This window comes from Rasamsonia emersonii (assembly GCF_000968595.1).
Source record: "Rasamsonia emersonii CBS 393.64 chromosome Unknown ctg1118621759679, whole genome shotgun sequence".
NCBI classification, from domain to species: domain Eukaryota; kingdom Fungi; phylum Ascomycota; class Eurotiomycetes; order Eurotiales; family Trichocomaceae; genus Rasamsonia; species Rasamsonia emersonii.
The window spans coordinates 1-19,027 of NW_013563337.1; the positions used below are offsets into that span (position 1 = coordinate 1).

The 19,027-nt window shown below is 50.5% G+C and overlaps 4 protein-coding genes across 4 annotated transcripts; 1 reads left to right on the top strand and 3 right to left on the bottom strand.

Annotated features, from left to right (window-relative positions):
• Positions 1–998: 998 nt before the first annotated feature.
• Positions 999–1,994, bottom strand: T310_0476 (Uncharacterized protein; the record flags this gene model as incomplete). Its single annotated transcript, XM_013476610.1, has 2 exons — positions 999–1,599; positions 1,666–1,994. 2 exons carry the CDS (start codon positions 1,992–1,994, stop codon positions 999–1,001), a joined length of 930 nt encoding a protein of 309 aa, XP_013332064.1.
• An 809-nt stretch (positions 1,995–2,803) lies between these two features.
• Positions 2,804–6,153, bottom strand: T310_0477 (C6 transcription factor (Mut3); the record flags this gene model as incomplete). Its single annotated transcript, XM_013476611.1, has 4 exons — positions 2,804–3,853; positions 3,924–4,308; positions 4,368–4,979; positions 5,042–6,153. The coding sequence occupies 4 exons, from the start codon at positions 6,151–6,153 to the stop codon at positions 2,804–2,806; spliced, it is 3,159 nt and encodes a 1,052-aa protein (XP_013332065.1).
• A 5,792-nt stretch (positions 6,154–11,945) lies between these two features.
• T310_0478 (Sugar transporter) lies at positions 11,946–13,626 on the top strand (the record flags this gene model as incomplete). The annotated part of the gene is made up of 3 exons (XM_013476612.1): positions 11,946–12,389; positions 12,441–12,521; positions 12,586–13,626. 3 exons carry the CDS (start codon positions 11,946–11,948, stop codon positions 13,624–13,626), a joined length of 1,566 nt encoding a protein of 521 aa, XP_013332066.1.
• A 282-nt stretch (positions 13,627–13,908) lies between these two features.
• On the bottom strand, positions 13,909–16,188 carry T310_0479 (Sigma-70 region 2 family protein; the record flags this gene model as incomplete). The annotated part of the gene is made up of 3 exons (XM_013476613.1): positions 13,909–13,944; positions 14,004–14,191; positions 14,406–16,188. The coding sequence occupies 3 exons, from the start codon at positions 16,186–16,188 to the stop codon at positions 13,909–13,911; spliced, it is 2,007 nt and encodes a 668-aa protein (XP_013332067.1).
• Between the last annotated feature and the right edge of the window lie 2,839 nt (positions 16,189–19,027).

Consider the following 19,027-nt stretch of genomic DNA (forward strand, 5'->3'; position numbering starts at 1 on the left):
GATCTTCTCCTCCTCCTCCTCCTCCTCCTCCTCCTCCTCCTCCTCCTCCTCCTCCTCCTCCTCCTCCTCTCGGGACAGTTACAGGCTAATCAATTTTAATTAATTGATTAATACCTCGTGTTGTGTTGCGTGCTCCTCGTGGGCTTGTTCCTGCCCGCGCTTCTTCGTTCTTGGCCCCCTCTCCTCTCTAACTTCCCTTCTCCCTTGCCTTGGCTACTTGGCTTTTCTCTTGCGTGCGAATTTTTTCTTGGCCGCTGGCCGCTCGCGCGGGATCGGCGGCCAAGTTAGCCAAGCCAGTCCAAGAAATCCCATCGAAGCTGGATCTCTTGGCGAGCGGCGGGCGCCAAACAGACAAAAAAAAAGCTCACTCAGCCTGGTCGAGTTGGATGGGCGAAGGGCGTTTGTTCGTTGGAGAAGGGAAGGATGGAGGAGAGGAAGGAGAAGACGAATAATATATTGCGGGGGGAAAGAAGATAAGTAGAATGACCAGCGACGTTTGCAATGTTTCGACACTCGGAGAACCGGTGAGAAGCGCCATAATTGGAGTCTTCATGAAGATTATGATGGCTTCCAGAATACAGATAGCTTCCAGCAGGAAGTGCTTACTGTTTTGTTGTCTATGCGATGGTCTTATCGCCATTTCTTCTGCTTCTCTATACATGCAACAGTAGTTGCCTGTCTGCGCTGAGCTTTGTACTTATATACACGTATACACATATAGATACCCATACAAATATATATATATTTAAAACACCTAGGATAGGTGGCGTCTGTTAGATGCACGACGGCAGTTTCCAGGTTTCCCTCAAGTCTGGGATCATGATAGGACTGAGAGTGCCCAGTCCAGGGGATGCGGCTGTAAACGACTCGACAGTTGCTCGCTCTCTTCCCCGCTGGGCAGCACAAGTAGTTCCTCCTCCGGATACTTGTCATGTGGCTTTCCGAGTGACAGTCAATCTGCTTCGTGCGAATGGACTCGTATTCCATACGAGAAGACCTCAATCACGTCCTTTCTTCCTGCGAACCGGCGGTTGATACCAGCTCCAGATGTTCAGGCCAACCTTTGTCCCAGACTCCACTGGCAAGGCCGCGTGCCACGTCTCCGGGTACCCGGTCCCGTCAGGGCGCAAATTCTCCCAGAAGATGGCATTCCCCTTGATGGGCTTAAAGGTGACACCCTCCGGCTTGGGTTGTTTCCTGTCCGTTCGTCCTCCGTGCTGACTGTGTTCGTCTTCGCCATCGCACTCGATAAACCGACACCACTTCGGGGCCTTGGGCTTGGGCAGTCGCGGGAAATTCGTGCCGCCTCCCGTGCAGTCCGCGTTGAGATACACCATGAACGTGCTCACGCGGTCTGCGTGTCGCGACGAGCCCGTCCAGTCGTAGTGATGCCGGTAGTGGCCCGAGACGTTGTATCGCTGAGCCCACATGCGCTCAATGTACAGGTTGGGCCGCCAGCCCTGGAAGGATCGCGCTCGCTCCTCTAGACAACGCACGACATGGTCACGCTCGAGCAAAGCACGGTCGGAGAGCCGTGTGGAAGGGTCGACGCGCTCGGAGACACCATCGTAGACGATCGAGGGGACATATTTCCCTTCACTAGAAAAAAAAATAGAAAAAAGGCTTGTCAATGCTGCGACCACGCCACGGCAAGACCCAACATACCTGACAGCAACTAGATGATCCGCCTCCTGATCACTCAAGAAATTCTCAATATAAATCACCAGCGGAGTGCGGGAGAAGATATGCACGCGGTACTCGTCCGCAGGGCAATTGAGCGGCGTATCGTCTTCGGGGCTGATGAAGCTGTCGTCGGTAGTGTTCAGCGCCGGCACGAGCTGGCCGTCATCGTAGTCGTCGTCATCGCCCAGCAAGCCATCTGCACGCTCGGATGGGAAGATCGTGCGCAATAGCGGGGAGAGAACAAAGATGTACAGCGGCACGAGGTACAAGATCCATGTGAAGATCGAGGATGCTCCCGGAAGGGCCGGCATGGTCTGGCCTCGAGTGCCTGCCGCGGCAGGAGGTGTCCACAGGACAGAAAAGCGAGGAATTGGTTGACTTCGGTGCCTCTAAGATTGCATCACAAGTCTCTTAAATCAATTGATATCGCGATAAAGGTGGAAGCCTTGAAAAGACTGCTGTTCAAAGAGCTATGACGCTCCGACCGAGCTGTGCGGCACGATTGCGTCTGCGGGCACGGGAGAGCTCCGTCCGAAGTGGAGACGATCTAGAATCAGATCATCAACAGACACTGCTACAGACAATCCACTGCTAATGTCGTCGGAACATGAAATATCAAACTTCCTCTCTGCCAGACCACGCTAGACCACGCTTCAATCTAAACCATATTAACATTGCTAGAAGTAGATACAGTATATCCAGGCCCTCATCACTCATGCATCCTGCTGGTATCAACCCCTATATTGTCGGAAACAACGAAAATACACAGAACCGCCGTTTCCCCTTTCCACCCGCCCGTGTAGAAGGAAAAAAAAAACGCAATCTCTGCAGCTTTTGTGCCCATCTCAAAACGCCAGGAGGAATAACATCATGGTCACTAGATCACAAAGGAGGCGAAAAGAAAAAAAAAGGGCAGGGCAAGGGGCATAATATATGCTTTCCATGCAATTATGTATGTATGTATACCGTCACAGTCCCAAGTCCATTTCACATTCCATGGACATTAGTATAGCAGAACAACACAGCCAGATCGACGAAGGAAAAGAAAAAGAATAGATACTAAAAAGTTCGGCCGTCATACGCCAGTGACAATGTGGAGGTCTGCATGAAACCAGAACTCTCAAACTCCAACATTCATCCACTGACTCCAGTCATCATTCCCAGGGTATCCATTGCCAGAGCTCATGCCAACATTGCCGAAAACGTCGTCGAAATTCACATTCATGTCCAAGGCCATTCCCATGGGGCTGATACCATTCGTACTGACACCGTCGAATCGCACGTCATTCGGGCCCGACGCTTGCTGTTGGGATTGCGGCTGGTTATTCATCATGTTCTGACCCCCAAAGCTCAGGCCCTGCCACATGAAATTCTGATTGGGAAGGGAGACGAGGTCGGGGCTTTGGATCATTTCATTGCTGGCCGGAGTCGAAGAATGCGATGCCGGCGACTGCACTTGAGATTGCAGATTCAGATGTTGAAATTGAGGCGGCAGCGTCGTCGAAACTCTGATTTCGCTGGGGAAACCTTGGAGACTTGGGAAAGTATCGACAGCGGGCGTGGAGGACCGAAGGGTGGCATTACCCGCTGTCGATGATGCCGTGCCGCTTTGCGTGGTTGCGTCCATGGGAAACTGCGCGGACGGGCCCGAACGGTCATTTTTGAAATGGCCATCTTCCAAGGTGGACATAGGCTGGGTTGGGTACGCGAAAGGATCGCCCGATGGAAACATGATAGGCATCAGATCCGGCATATTTTGTGCGGCATCAAGTGGCTGGGTCGAAGACGGCTGTTGCCCAGGCGATGCTGTCAACGGAGAACCTGAAGTTTGATTGATTTGATCGCTCGTAAATGCTGGGGATGGAGATGATTGAGGTTCTCCCGAGACTCCGGTCGAGGTTTCCTTGGCAAAGGATCGAGGATCGAATGCCCAGTTGTCATCAACAGCCGCTGGTGTTTTGGCCGATTCTGCCGGCGCCCTCGACTGCATCAACTGCGCTGGGAAAGTGTGGGCACGTTGTGGCATGCTAAATTGCGAGCCGCTCGAAGGCGTCCGTTGCCCCTTCGGCCTGGTGACATTATTCGAAGGATTCGGTCTCTTCAGATTCACGGGATGAGCAGAAGAGCTCTGGCGGCTTCTTAATTTTTCGGGGAGATGCTTGAAAAGAGACTGCACGATTCTGGTTAGCTCATCGTCACGATCAATGAATGAAAAAGAAAAAAAAAAAGAGGCGACTTACGTTGAGACTCTGAGCGCATCGATCGGCAGCCATGCTCTTCTTGGCCAATCCTGCCAATGTATTCTTGCCCTCCAAGGCGTCCTTGAGCACACTATCCTTGGCTGACGGCGAATCCGGGTTCTCGAGAACAAAGAACACGAGAGACAAAATGGCAAAGTACGTTGTATACATGGTGAACCAGTAGGAACCGTTCAAGAGACCTTTCTTGTACATCCCAGCAGTGATATGGACGGTATTACGGGCGACGCTCACGCAAGCTGCTGCACATGCATAGGACCGCTTATCGATCCCCTGCGACTGAAAGCCGTTCGACACATAATGCAAAAAGGGCCGATACATGGACATCTGGACATGCGCGTAGCTGATACGGAGCAGTTGTCGCATGCTGATGATCGCAGAGTCAGCAAAATCCCGTATTTTTATATACAGATTTGATCCACTCACCGTTCCCACTCGGTGGACACCTCGTCACCATGTCGCAGGGCGGGAGGCAACGCTTCCATCCAGGCTTGAAGATCCCGTTCGATCTCCCGGATTTTCGAATGGCTCACCATGTAGGTGTGCTCGCCCTTGGACCTGTGTTTTGCATTTTTAACCGGATAAATGTATTTGACCACTTTGACAATGATGTCAACCAGGCGAGCGTGTGCATTCGCACCCGCCATCAAGGAGATTCGACCAGGTGGCATGGGTAAGATCCCTTCCGGGGTGATGAACTCATCGTCGATTTCCAATGGATATTCTTGGTCGATGTCTTCATCGCTCACCATCTGGGGCAGCCCCAAGAGCGTGCTGACGTAGACATCCATTTTCCGAATAACCCAAAAGATCCGCTTTCGCAGTTCTTGTTCAACAGGGTTGAAATTTGCGGTAACAGAGCGATGGAGGCCTAGTCGTAATGCCGCGCGCTGCGCGATGCCAACGTACGAATAGCAGGTGCTCAGTTTTGCAGATGACTGAAGGAACAGAACCATGAAGCAAATGGCTTGCAAAGAAGTCAAGTCACGACAGTCGGTGATATCGAGCAAATGTCGCCCCGCCCTGAAGTAGTGAAACCTGCAAAAGGCATCAATATACACATACACGAACACGTTGGAACGAAAGAGGGGGAAACTTACCCTTGTCCTATGGCGCCTTCATAACCTGCGACATCGAGAGTGCTCTCGACGTCGTCTGAAAAGAGACATCCAACAGCAATGACAACATAGAGAAGAGGTAGGAAAGTGTGTTCTTCATTGGTAAATTGCTCCCAGGGGGTATCGTATATGCGGTCAAACATAGCAAAGAACGAGGGCTCGTGAACAAAGCGCATCAACACGCAGGCATGGTCAAAGGTATTGCGGCAGAGTTTTCTGGCAACCTCTTTTGAAGGCAGATCGTGAGTCGGGGGCAGGGAGGAGTTCGAGTTCGAGTTGGAGTCCTGCGGAGATTCCGACTGGGACTTGGGACTCTCCAGGACTTGCGATATCTGCCGCGACCGTGACGCAGGACGAGGGGGGATGACCATATTGCCAAACTGCTTTCGCAGCCGCTGCATAAATATGACGCCTGACGAGTGTCCGTGATAATCCCAGTGCCCTTGGTCATCGAGGTCCAGGGATCCAGAATTCTCCACCATGGTTTCCAACAAGGATTCATCACCACCATCCGCACTCGAATCAGGCTGCGAACTCCCTGTCCCAGGTTTGGAGACTAACGGGTCCTGAGTCTTGTCTCTCTTGAGCATCGCAGCGAGCTGCTCGGGGTTATTCGGGTCCAAACGAGGGTCGTCGAGGTTAATGTCCGGAGCCAGAATTCTAAGAAGCGCCTCGGCCTTGTGAAGACGATTCTCCAATGCTTCGATATATTGGGGGGCCGGATTGCGCCGCCGGTTGGAAGGCTGGTCATATGTACACTCTACCAGCAAAATTGTCAGCGAGAGAGATGGATGCTCGCTCCATGATAAGAAGCTCTTACCATAGCTATATACTGTACAGTGGGTACACGGTTGCTTCCCGTCACATTTAATCTTCTTGCGACGACATTCATCGCATGCGCGAGTCACTCTTCTCCTCTTTTGCATGGGAGGAGGCTGTTTTACCTGCTGAGAGCCCGACACTGGAGTGTCTTCCTGGTTCTCCGCTGCGCTCGCATCTTCTTGCGCATGAAATTGCGATTCCGATAAAGCGGTTGAATCATCTTCATTGTTCTCGCCGGGCGACGAATGCATCGGGCTGGACTGCGAAGCCATTGCGGGGTAGAGTACAACGGGGCCCAGAGAGAGTCATGGAAGAAAATACAGAAGACCAGTGCAGGGCGTAGATTAGAACGGTATCATGTCTCACTGCAACGGCTTCGTTTCACAGTAATAGAGAACTCTTGAGACAGCAGGAAGCTATCACTTGCATAGGATAGTCCGACACGACGGAGGGGTTGATAACGGCTCAGCCCTAGGCGCGATATAAGCGCGCAGCTCAAGAGTCACAGTCTTTGTCGTGCTCTCTCGGGTAAAAACTAGCGGCGATCACGACACGACGTCGATTAAGCACCGAAGGGAGTTTCAGGACGTCTAGCAAAAGAAAACAAGAGACCTACAAAAACGAACGAAAGAAGTTCGAATCGGGGAAAAAAAAGAGACGAATCGTCACAGGCCGCAGCAGTGGAACCGCAGGACAAAGTTCATTCAGACGAGCGGCCAAAGCGGTGAGAGCAATTGCGCCCGGGAACGTGATGTCAGAACTGCGCCACAAGGAGAAAGAGAAGAGACACAGCGAGGACGGGGCGAGGCAGGACGCAACAAAGTCCAGCGGGGACAAAGAGAAGAGGCAGGGAGAGCAGAGGAAAGAGAGAAAAAGGGAATGGTCTCGATTGGGAGAGCAGGTCGAGGTCTGGAGAGGCCGCGAACCAGAAAGAGCGACCTGGGAGAGTTCCTAGTTGGTCAGTTAGTGCCCGCTGGGCCCAGCAGGCCAGTGGAGAGCGCTCCGTGCCGAATCTGGCAGGACCCTGCCGCCAGGGTCGAGTCGCTCTGAGCATCCAGCGCGCCCAAGGATCGGGCAAAACGAGATCCGCTCGCGGCGATCGTAGCGGACAGTCGCCTCGCTCGCAAGACTCGATCGAGAGAGCGCGCACCGTCGTGTGTGGCGGATGCACGGGGACGAATTCCTGGGAAGGGCGGGGAGATAAGCTGCAGAGGACGGAGCACATTTAACTCCGACGCTCTCTCTACAGGACGCAGGCATCGGAACGAATACCGAAGCTGCAGGGCTAGAGGACTGTGTCCCTGGTCGATAAATTTCAATCGAGCCGGACGGTGCTCGATTGAAGAGGAGAACCCTAAGCGAGGCCCAGCGATGGACGCGCGACCGTGACTCATTGAGGCATTAATTTAGCAGTGTTAACTCCGACGCCTGGCAGGAGGGGGAGGGGAAGCCCGGCGACAAGAGCGAGCCTCCAATCCAGGGGTGGACAAGCGCCCGGCCGGACCCAACGCCACAGCGACCGCAGCCATCCCAACTAGCACCACAAATATACCTCTCTCTAAGCATTGAAGAGACACTATGGCACTGCCAAGAAGAAACAAGGCACTCCGGGTCTGGGGTACAGATATCGACGAGACACCCGACGAGTGCTTTCACTTGTCCGAAAACGGTCGAGTCATCACGTAGGCCGCCCTGCGCTGGAAAACAAGCTTTTTCCTGCGCTCTGTCCAGGCGAGTAAACGGCCAATTCGCAACGGGGCTGACCAGCTGCATGTTATCGTCAAGTAATATTAATAATCCATGGCTTGACCGGCGGCTGACCCAGGAAGGTCAACGGGCAGGTGTCCTCGATGCTGAGAATGTATCCTGGTAATATAACCAGCTGGGCGAATCAGAAGGGCGCGTTGCTCGGAGAGAAGCGCGTGCTATCGTCGGGGCTTATCTGATCGATGCCTTCCGACGGCTGCTGACTGGCTCGTCACAAAAAGCTTAGTCCGTGCCCAGTGGAACCAACCTTGCTGCAAAGTCCACATGGGAGAGTGGACACGACATTCGCCGTGAGCCAGATAGTACGACGGAGTAGGAGCCTACATAGGGTTACGGAGTATCGACTCCGTACTCCGTACTTCGTATGTCGTTAGTCCAACGCTGTGGAAGATCGACACGGTTGGCGCCATTAGTGCCATGGCAATATAAGCGCTTCCCAAGCCTGGTCGCGAAGCAATGAATTGCGACAGAGGCTGGGCGGCCAAATAAAAATACGGACTATGCACGCAGACTACGGAGTACATGGCGTATTCTATTACCGCCGCCCAAGGGGCTGAAGTAACCTTATGGAACTCTGTGGGGCGCGCTAGTGAAAATTCTGTCACGGGAACTCGCCGCTATAAAAACCGTTTCATACGTAACACCGCCAAGCGGCCTGACGTCTGCAAAGAATGGGCATGCTTATTATTGGCCGCCATAATACGAGGGACTCATGGAATAAATACTTAAAAGTTCCTTTTTTTTCCAGCCCAACAGAAGAAACTAGGAAAAAGGGGCAAAAAGAAATTTTTTTTTATCTTTTGTCTCTTGTCTTACCTGCTCCTAACGGTTAATTAAATCTAGACGCGGCGACTGCATAAGCAGGAAGAATGATATGTGATTAACACTGCAGGTGGTGCAGGTCATAGCGAGGAGCTAACTCGATACAGGGCAGATCGGCGGAGGCATATGTCTCAGCGTATAGGAAGTTTTGCCTCGACTGTCGTTTTTTTTTCCAACTAGTAATACAATACAGAGGTCAACTGACAGAAAGCTATTATTGAAAACAACAAGAATATACTGTACTCCGTAGAGAACACCAGATGTTGACGTGATACCTTCAACACTTCAGACCTGTGTTGAAGGGTAGAGATATGCAGTTGATGGATCGACAAGGGGGGGGGGGGAAGGGGGGGGGGAATCTTAGGTCTCACTGAGATTCTCAAGTACATTACAAACAAGGAATGCAGCCTCGCCGTAGGCACAGGTCAACGTTGACTCCTTTGATTCAGACAATCGCCCTTCGGAACTGACTCAGGTTTGATGCATATCAGCCAACTGTGATGTCAATATCATTGTTATTATTTACGTGTCGAGTATGGTCACTTGACTACCGGAGCTTTTCCATGGGGTGCGAATGTACAGTACCATGCATACGTACGTGAGAGAAATAATATCGGAGAGTAATTACAATCCATGGGCAGATATTACCCTTGTTGTCTGTTTGTCTGTCTGTCTGGATGGAATCTAGCCCATAAAGCGTATCGCTGCAGTTATTTCCTTACTTCGTCTATCTACAGCGAGTTTTCTGCATTGGATCCAAGATTTATTTCCTTCAAAACACCCCCGGAGTGAAATCAATAACCTGAGCCTTTTCAAGAACGCTTCCAACGCTCTCCACAAAAGCCCGATGCGCAGGGTCCTTCTGGACGTAATAATCTCGATCTTCAGCACTTTCAAACTCCACGACGAATGCGTGCGTGATGCCGTGCTTGTTCCAAATTAGCGAGGTCATAAAATATATAAAGACAGAGACGGCAGGAACAGATAGATATCAGCTGTAATAAAATATTACCTGAATCCCCTCAATCGAGTTGTCTATACCCCCGCTGGAAGCTTTGATATAAGGTTTTTGCGATGACGGGTGGATGCATTGATCTTTCAGCGCGAGCATGCGTGCACAGACCTTGTGAGATAACCTGATTAATATGGTTTGCTCTTTTAGATCGATCGATCGATCGATAGATAGACAGATTCTAACGCACATACATCTTTCATAGTTTCGGCGCTAACGCCGGGTTTGAATTGAAATAAGACAATGTGAGTAACTCCCATTTTTGGATCGTTGTCCTGAAAGCCAAGAAGATCGTTCAGAGAATAATAATAGAAAGGAAGTGGGACATGGCGACCGCTGCGGGCCGTCTTGCAGACGTTGATTTAAGAGAATCAAATCCAGGGTGGGGTTCGGGGGTTTCTTTCATTATCAATCAACACATTCCATATTGTACACGCCACATGACATGACATAATGAAGCTAGGATAGGTACCTGAGTCAAAGAGACCATAATAGTTGTATAGTGAATTACGGTATTGGAAAGCAAGTATTATACTATATTTAAAGAAATAATTTATTTGCTAGATCAATTGTGCAACGAGACCGGTTTCTAGATAAGATAATCACTCTGTTTTACTACTTAAGGTTTTCCTTATTTATGACGGAATCAAGCTTACAATAAGAAGCTAGAAGAGGCAAAATTATTCCTATTACTCCGTAGAGCAGAAGCTGTTAGGTATGGTATTAATTACTAATAAGTATACTAAGTATATGCAGCTTCTGCGTAGTAAATGACTCACTTGTATACTACACTATTTCTGCTTTTTCTTTTCTTTTTTTCTTTTGTAGAGGTCCCACGACTTCGTCAATGGAGCCGCCCTCATTTCCTCACGGTATTCACCACGGCCTTGAAGATTATGTCATGTGAAAAGCTCTCTGATTTTCAGACCCAGATAAACAGGGAAAATTAAAAAAATAAAAAGCAAGCTTCCCGCTGAAGTCCTATGACAGAATTATACAAGAGTTCACCTGACCCAACGCGCAGTTTTCTGAGAGTGCACGGGTATTGCCTACCTCAACGGTAAGGGGGATTGGATTTGATTGTCTCAGGAATTCTATAGAACGAGGGAAGACACAGTTGGATAAATGACCTGATATCGTATCGCAAGAGATTCGCAAGGCAAGTTCCTGCAAAGTAAGTGAGTGCTAATCAGGAAATGAAGTTCGAGAGGACACACTTCGAATTGAACGCTGCTCATCCAGACCAACTTACAGCAGACGTTTAGGATCCCCTCGTGTCCGGCCTAGCCGGCGTAGACCAGGAGGACTACTAATATTCACTGGCCTTCGCCGCTACCTGCTTTTCGATGGTGCTGTTGATGAACAGTTTCCCATCTTCATAATCATGGTCGGTAGTTTCTAGGACGATGACTAACCAAGCTGCTTGAAGCATCATCATTCTCCCCAGGTTTCCACACTTCCCACTTGGTGTTTCTCATTCCCTGCCGCTCAAATGAGAACAGCTAACTGGGCGACGGAGATCATTGGGGTAGAAGTTCACTTTCACTCTTATGCTTCCGTCTCCAATCCGCGTCGACTGGTCAATCTTTGGGTCATGCTTTTCTGCTTCTCCGTCGGTTGTCTTTGGAAAATAAGATGGACACCTAAGAAGGCCACCAGGCAGCATTCGATGAATGTAAGGGTTAGCCTAGGAGACTTATTGGAGCTAGATAACATTAATCTTGCGCTATAATTAGGTAGATTTGACCTCGTATTAATACCGGGTACGAGCTAAGCTTATCAGACTCTTATCTAATGCTTTTCACTGATCATCCGAACTATTTAATTTGACAGCTGTCATTCATTGACTGTGGAGCAAGAAGTCTTGTGCTGTCAGGAGAATTTAAGGAACATCTGATGTGGGCCGGCTCTTATTTTAAGTTAAGCTTGACATGATCTTCCCCACCGCTGTCAGCACAGCATCCTCAGGGGAATGCTGGACTTCAGGTTAAAAAGAAAGCAGGCGTCTTCTCTCTGAAGAATGACGAGTTGCATCGCTTTCCTTCTCAACCTCCATTCAGCTCTCAGCTATGGATTCTGCACCCTGACTGCGACTGGGATATCCATGTCGCAAACCGGGACCGTTCGTTCCCGTCGTATCTCATTTGGCTGATCTGCATCCACCCCTGTTCGTTTGGCTGAAGATCTCTACCTGATTGTTGTACAGTACAACAAACGGGTTATGTGAAACATCGTCCTTTTTTTCTCTCTTTTTTTCCAGCCGTCCATCCTTCCCCGCTTCGACTTTAGCGAGTCCTCTCTCTCGTTGCAACAAACGCGCAAGTAAATGCAGCTGCCTCTCCCTAACTAACTGTTACGGCCGGTCGAAGGTGACCCGACGATATATCAACGATGCCGCCATTGATTTTATCTGGTCTGGATTATTAGTGATCTGTGGTTAACCGTTCAACGATAGCCTTGCAAATGGCGTACCTCCTTGTCAGTTTCTGCTGTGCCTATGTTGCCCTGGGCTCGTTTCTATTCGGCTATGACTCCGGCGTGATCTCGTCCAGCATCGCCCAGCCTGCTTTCGTCGCCAAGTTTGGAGGCTCCTTGACTGATGCTGCCACGGGGGGAATCGTCTCGTCGTATACAGGTCTGCTTTTTCGTCCCCTTTCTAGTGAAATAGGTGCAACGCTTCTGACACTGCCAACCTTCATCATAGGCGGAGCAATTGTCGGTTCGGCTGTAGTTTCATTCATATCCGACACCTATGGAAGACGGGTCGTTGTCTTTCTGGGCGGCCTTCTGGCGACTCTCGGTGGAGCTCTGCAAGGAGGCTGCGTCACCCTGGCCATGCTCATAGCTGGCCGCTTCATCGCGGGCGTGGCGGTTGGTATGATGTCCGCGACAATTCCAGTGTATTGTGTGAGTTGGACTTGTCCATAATTCATGGTATTTGCCTGACATGCGTTTCAGTCTGAAGTCGCTCCCCCACGCATTCGAGGACTTTTGGGATCGATGCAGCAGTGGATGATCGGGGTTGGAATCATGGTGGCTGTAAGTTTATTATAAAGCAGCCGTATCTATAGAGCTAGGCGCTTATTTATATTGATAATCTCAGCAATGGGTTGGATACGGCTGCTCGCTATACACGGACTCTTTCTCCTGGCGCTTCCCGCTGTCCTTCCAGGTCATCCCAGCCCTTCTGATTTCCGGTGGGACTCTCTTCGTCCCCGAGACGCCTCGCTGGCTCATCGAGCATGGCAAAGAGGAGACAGCCCGCTCCGTTCTTACTCGCCTGCATCTGAACCGTGCAGAGTCGAACAGGGATCTCGTGGAGCACGAATTCCTGCGGATCCGTGAGACTATCGACGTCGAACGCCGTACGGTTGCCCGATCCTGGCGACAGCTTTTTGCGCACCCTCGCTCGCGCCAACGAGTCCTGCTTGCATGCGGGATCCAGGCTTTCACGCAGTGTTCCGGCACAAACGTCATCCAGTACTACGGTCCGCGCATCTACGCCACCCTCGGCCTGTCGACGTCCACCTCGCTCATGATAATCGGCATCTGGGGCGCCCTGGCCGTGTTCTGGAACACGGTCTTCATGGCGTTCGTCGACCGGATCGGACGGCGCAAGCTCCTGATCCCGTCGATGCTGGGCATGGGCGCGACCCTCTGCGTCGAGGCCACCCTGGCGCACTACTTCAACCCAGACTCGTCCACCAACGCCGCCGCCCTCCGCGCCGCCATCAGCATGTTTTTCGTCTTCACGCTGTTCTTCACGGCCTTAGGTCTGATCTCCTGGGTGTATCCGTCCGAGATCTTCCCCACCGCCATCCGCGCCCGCGGCACCAGCCTCTCGACCTTCACGAACTGGAGTCTCAACCTCGTCTTTGCGCAGTGCGGGCCCATCGGCCTGAGCCGGCTGGGGTATCGCTTCTTCTACTGCTTCACGGCCTTCAACTGGGCCGGTGCAGCTATCGTCTGGTTCTGGTACCCGGAAACAGTGGGCCGGTCGCTCGAAGACGTGGGCGAGATTTTTGGCGATGTCCACAGCGACGACATTGCCATCAACAACGCCATCAACAATGGAAACAACAATGATGGTGATGCTGATGGTGATGATGGCAGAAACGGATCCATTCGCATCAAACACGGTTGAGATAGATAGATACTCTCCCACACAGTCCACAGATGACGACGGGAAATGCGGGACGATCAACCTTTAAATAAATAAATTCAACTATATATACTACAATTTATTGCACGGGGAAATGAGAAATTCTTGACTTTTTCATGAGATTCCGTGTCATATTTTCTATTCATTATCTTTATTTAGCTATTGATTGATAATCGATGGTGTATCTATAAATAATCAGTGAATGAATGAATGAATCAATCAATCAATCAATTTACAAGGTACGAGAGACTTTTATTTTTATTTTTAGCGAAGACGAAGTTGAACAGATACAGTAGATACCTACATTAGGTATGTTACGAATAGAAGTACTGCACTTCTACGCGCATCTGCTTACTTACTCCGTACTTCTGGAAAGATAAAAAGGGGCAAAAAAAAGAAGACGTATAAAGCGTAGACATTGTATTAGAAAGTGAAAACAATACGTAGCGGTAGAAGCATTTTGTACTGTACGTTTTGTACGCCCTCACACCTCTGTCCATCAATTTCGATCTCCGTCTCCTGGATATCCATACCCTAATAACTGACCCTATCATAATCATAGTAATAGTAAATGAATTAAAAAAAGAAGAATAGAATAGATCGAGTCCGAAAGGAAAGAAATGAACAGCAACTGTCAATACAATATCTAATCGCCGTATGCGCCAGAAAAAAAAACAAAAGGATATATAGTGGTATCTACAATACAGAGGGAACACAAGAGTAGAAGAAACAAAAAAAAGACGGCCTCTATTGCAACGCACGCATCACGTAGCTCGTCAACGGAGCTTCGAGAATCTCGCGCCGCAGCTCACTCTCCCAGGAGGGCATGACAGGCTGCTGGATCTGGAGCGTCAAGCACGAAAAGAGGAGACTGTTGACGTGCATCCACGACTCCAGACTGAGTCGTTTCGCGATCTTCAGCATCCGGCCGACAAACCAAGGTCTCGCGAACGGCGAGGTCGCCGTTGCAGAATACTGCGAAAAATCGGGAGCGTCATGATGGAGCTCGGGAGGTGAGTAGTAAGGACTGTTGACGGATGATTCATCCTCGTCGAAGCCGTCTTTGCATGCGAGAAGGATCTGAAGAAGGGCCTCGACGGACCCGCTCATGTCCACTTCGCTGTCCAGGACCCTCTGCTCCAGACTCTTCAGGAAGGCCTCTGTCCGTGGGATTGACGAGCGGTAGTCCCAGAGGGCGGCATTGATCATCATCGCCGACGCGAGGCGTGCAATGAACTGCTTCCGGTTCCCTGTCGCGGTAAAGCGTCGCCCCGGAGGTGATGCGAGGATCCGGTGCAGGATGGAGCCTTCCTGAAAAACCGAGTGGCGCGTGGGTGCACTGCTCTTTGGAAGAGACCCCCTTTGACGCTGTGCGAGCTGCTCGCAGCGGTTGAGGAAGTCGATGAACTCCTCGCACTGCAGTCGTACTTCCTGCTCGGGTAAGAGTGGGAAACGACTGTGGCGGACGGCGGATCGTGAACAGGGAGATGGAGTGCGAGTGCGACCAGGAGAGACAGAAGAGGTCGAATTTGGTGGAGATGGCAAGGAGGAGACAAACGACGCAGCAGAAGAGAGAGCAGGAATGACGTCCCCAGCTAGTCGGGGGAAGGATGGGTTGTGCTCGTAGTAAAAGCTGGGTCCGTTGGTCTCGTAACCCGCCAGGATGTAGTCCTGCCAGTTGATCAGCATCGCCAGCTTCGTGTTCTCGAACGCAGCTGGTCCTCCTCGATCTCGAATCATCCGTTGAGCCTGTCGCATGTGTATCCAGCTGATCTTCTTGCGTTCTGGTCGAGGATCAAAGTCCTCCAGCGCGGCGGCACTCATGCAGGCAGTGATGGCGTTATCCGAGATATCATGGGGGAACTTGTTCATATGGTTTTTCAGCATGGAGATTGCCCGCTGTCGATGCAACAGAGTGCTCGTGGTCTCTGTCTGGTTGTGCACCCAGGCCCACGTGTTTGCGGCGTGGACGAGAATCGTGTTGACGAAAGTGAGGGCGCCTTTCATCGCCTCGGGCACAAAGACCTCCGTGTACCAGTTGTGCGCCTTCTTCGTCCGAAAGTGGCTTCCATAGGAGCACGCGGGCATCTCGTTCACATAGAAATCAAAAAGATGCTGGTCTTCTGGGCTCAGCCGCAGTGGCAGCGTGTCGAATGGATCTGTTCGAGCGGCACTGAGCATCGTCTGCAGCGGCGATGCTTCCTTGGAGAGACTGAACCGCACGACTTCCTCCGCCTCGTCCTCCGTGCCTTCGCGCGATTCTTTCTTCACCGCAATTCGCCTGCTGGTTTCCCCGCTTGTCGTCGAGCTGGAGGACTTTGCTGTCTGCGTCCTCCTTGGTCTTTGGCGCTTCCTGGTCTGTGACTTCCGCCCATCATCACCGCTGCTCTCTGTCATGCCCTCTCGCCGCTGGGCTTCGAGACGCTTCTGGCGCATATACTCCTGCATGACATGGCGCTTGACTCGGGTCAAATTGTCCGCATTATCCTTGGACGAGTCGATGAACTGCCACCGCTTCTGTCCAGACTTGTCTGTGTTCGACATGTTTGCTAGATCTCAGAAAGACTGGTGCAGATAATGATCTTTCACACTTTACACACAGTGCGGTCACGCCATTGACTGTTTGCATTGAGACAACCGGATTCAGGAGCGGAGACTGCCTGGGAGCCTGCTGGCCAGGACTGCAACGGCGGATCAATCAGTCAGAACGCCAGATGGTCGACAGACACAGTGACAGTCTCTACTCTGTATACTTCCGACGTCAAGAAAAGAAATGAAACCGTCTTAGCCCGCGAGCTGTTGATGATAATCCACTTGAAACGGGGTTCAATGGAGTTGACAGCCCCACAGATCTAGCCAGGAACATGGGTCGCGGGAGGCGCCTCCGATCATCCTACTCAAGCAGTTCACGCCGTACGCCAGCGCCACATAGCACGATACCCTAATAGTTGGAGACTGTCTCTGCTGGCGCCCGAACGTGGCTGTCGAGGAGAATGATGGCCAATAAGAAGGGCGATGCGACTTGGGGCTGACCTCGACCAGGCTAGAGAACGAGCTGATAACCTTTAAGCGGTGAAGATCAGCACAAGCATACGGAGGATTACTCCGTACTCCGTACTCCGGATTCGTTACAAGATTGGGACCGTTGGATGTGGATAAAGATTGAATGATCTGCGAATTATACTGTGCGTTGAACAGGTCAAGACTTGCAGGGTTTGATTGATTCTCCAAAGATGAATCTAATAATAGATCGGATGGCGCTAACTCGCCATGACTACAAGTTCGAAACATGACAGGATTTTGAATGTCAGAGACTAAGATCTTATGTCAACATGCACGGACATCTTGCCACTACAACGGTACGACCTGGACTCAAGGATCAGCCGTATGACGGCATCGTTGTGAAGGCTAAGGATCGATTGTTCTACGATCTACTAGCCCAGCGGAAAAAAAATTCAGACAGGCGCTTCATGCAGGTTGCCAGAAGATAGGTAAGCATTAGGACTTTGGGACTTCAGGTTTATTATTGTGGCTTTACTTTATCAATCGACGCCTAATAATGGAACCGTCCAAATTGCTACTAAGTTGAGCTAACCAAACAATCAGATAAGCCACCGGTCTTTTGACAGAGAACCTCTGGGTGGATATACGGCGGAAATTAGGCCTTTACAGCAGATATCTCCAGACCGTCCGTCTCGATCCTGGTCGCTTGGCACGTATTATCGTATGATTCCAGTGTTAACTGACGATGGTACACACTCAGAGCTAATATTATTTTATCGCCGGTGATAATTAACAGTTGCATATCCATCCGTTGAAGTATGCGTTATGTTCCTCTTGCAGGTGAGCAGCTGTTCGGCTATCAGTTCCTAGTATATTGACCTTGCCGGTGACATACTGTTAATAGAAAATATTGGGAGTTCGGAGTCTGCAAGATGAAAGATACCAAAGATGTGAATACTGACGACACGTTTTCAAAACATAGCGCATAATTAATCCTGAGAGGCCAGGAGTTCCCAATCACTACGGAGAAAAGCTATCGTCGAAAAAACTCTACCAAGTCATGCTGCTCGAGTCTAATGCAAAGAGAGTGTGACTCAAATCGAAAGATGTGCAGTGGCATCAATGAATTTAAAACAGGACTACACTGGCGCCTGTGATATGCTGCCCTGCAGTCTGCACCCCTGTGGTGGTCCATTGACGGACTCGAGTCGGAGCAAATGACAAGACGTCTCATGCAAGCCGCAACAAGAATGAGAACAGAGACTGGAACCACGATTCAGTAGGTGGCTAACTGTCAACCTGCATACATGAGATTTCGGAGTTGCATGATGTACATCTGCGATGTCGGCACTACATACGCCTGCTTAATTGTGTGCTATCTACTGCGGATAGAAACATGGAGGGAAACTACCCTGTATAGGGCGTTTAGACGTACACATCAGTCTATGCAACATCCAGCGCAGTCCATGTCACATCCCTAGAGTCTGATCGCCTGCTCGGAAGATTGAGCTGACCAGATCCAACTAGGTCATCAATCCATTATCCTGAGACTCCGAATTCTTCTAGAGTTGGTTGCTCAATCACATGCACTTGCTGCATGGCAGCCTATAGTCCCCGCAGTTTATCAATGATTAAGCATGGAGTCTAGAGGAGATGCCAAATTGTTGTGCAAGAACGACGAAAGCGTTGCAACACTAAATATCTCTTAATTTTTTGCCAGGCCAATGGGATATAGCAACAGACTAGATGGATGCTGGCAGCAGAGTAGCTGTCCTTGGCAGTTACGGAGTACAGATTGTAGAGCATTGTACTGAATACTGATACACAAGAGCGGACGATAATCTCCGTCCAAACGTTTTAGACACCAAAAGTCTAGAGTTTGTGTGGTTGTTGAGCTCGTCATGTAACAAACTGCCTTTCTTCCTTCCGCTCGTAGGATATTGGTTAGGACATGGCGAGTGCTGTCGTACTCCTCAATATGCAGTGAAGAGATCCAGCATCAAACATGATGCTTATGTGTTCGACATAGCTGGAAGTTCGACCTTAATTAAGTCGGTGCAGGCAGTAAATATCCGTATCGAGGAAATGAGTGGGAAGGGTTCAACTTTCAAGTCCCCGCACTTGCCAACGCGCCGTCGCGGCAGAACTCCGACTCCGCTGCCACGCTTTTTCCAGCTGCACGCGACAGATCCTTGACATTAGAATTGCACACCTCCTTTTCATACTCTTTGCAGACATTTCAAAAAACTACTTCGGACGTGATTGGAAGCGCAAACTCGTCAGCAAACCAGCGTGTTTCGACGGAAAGCCTCAGTCTGACTGGACACAATACCCACCGAGACTGCTTTGACGTCAACCTGTCCACGCAGAATATCATCGT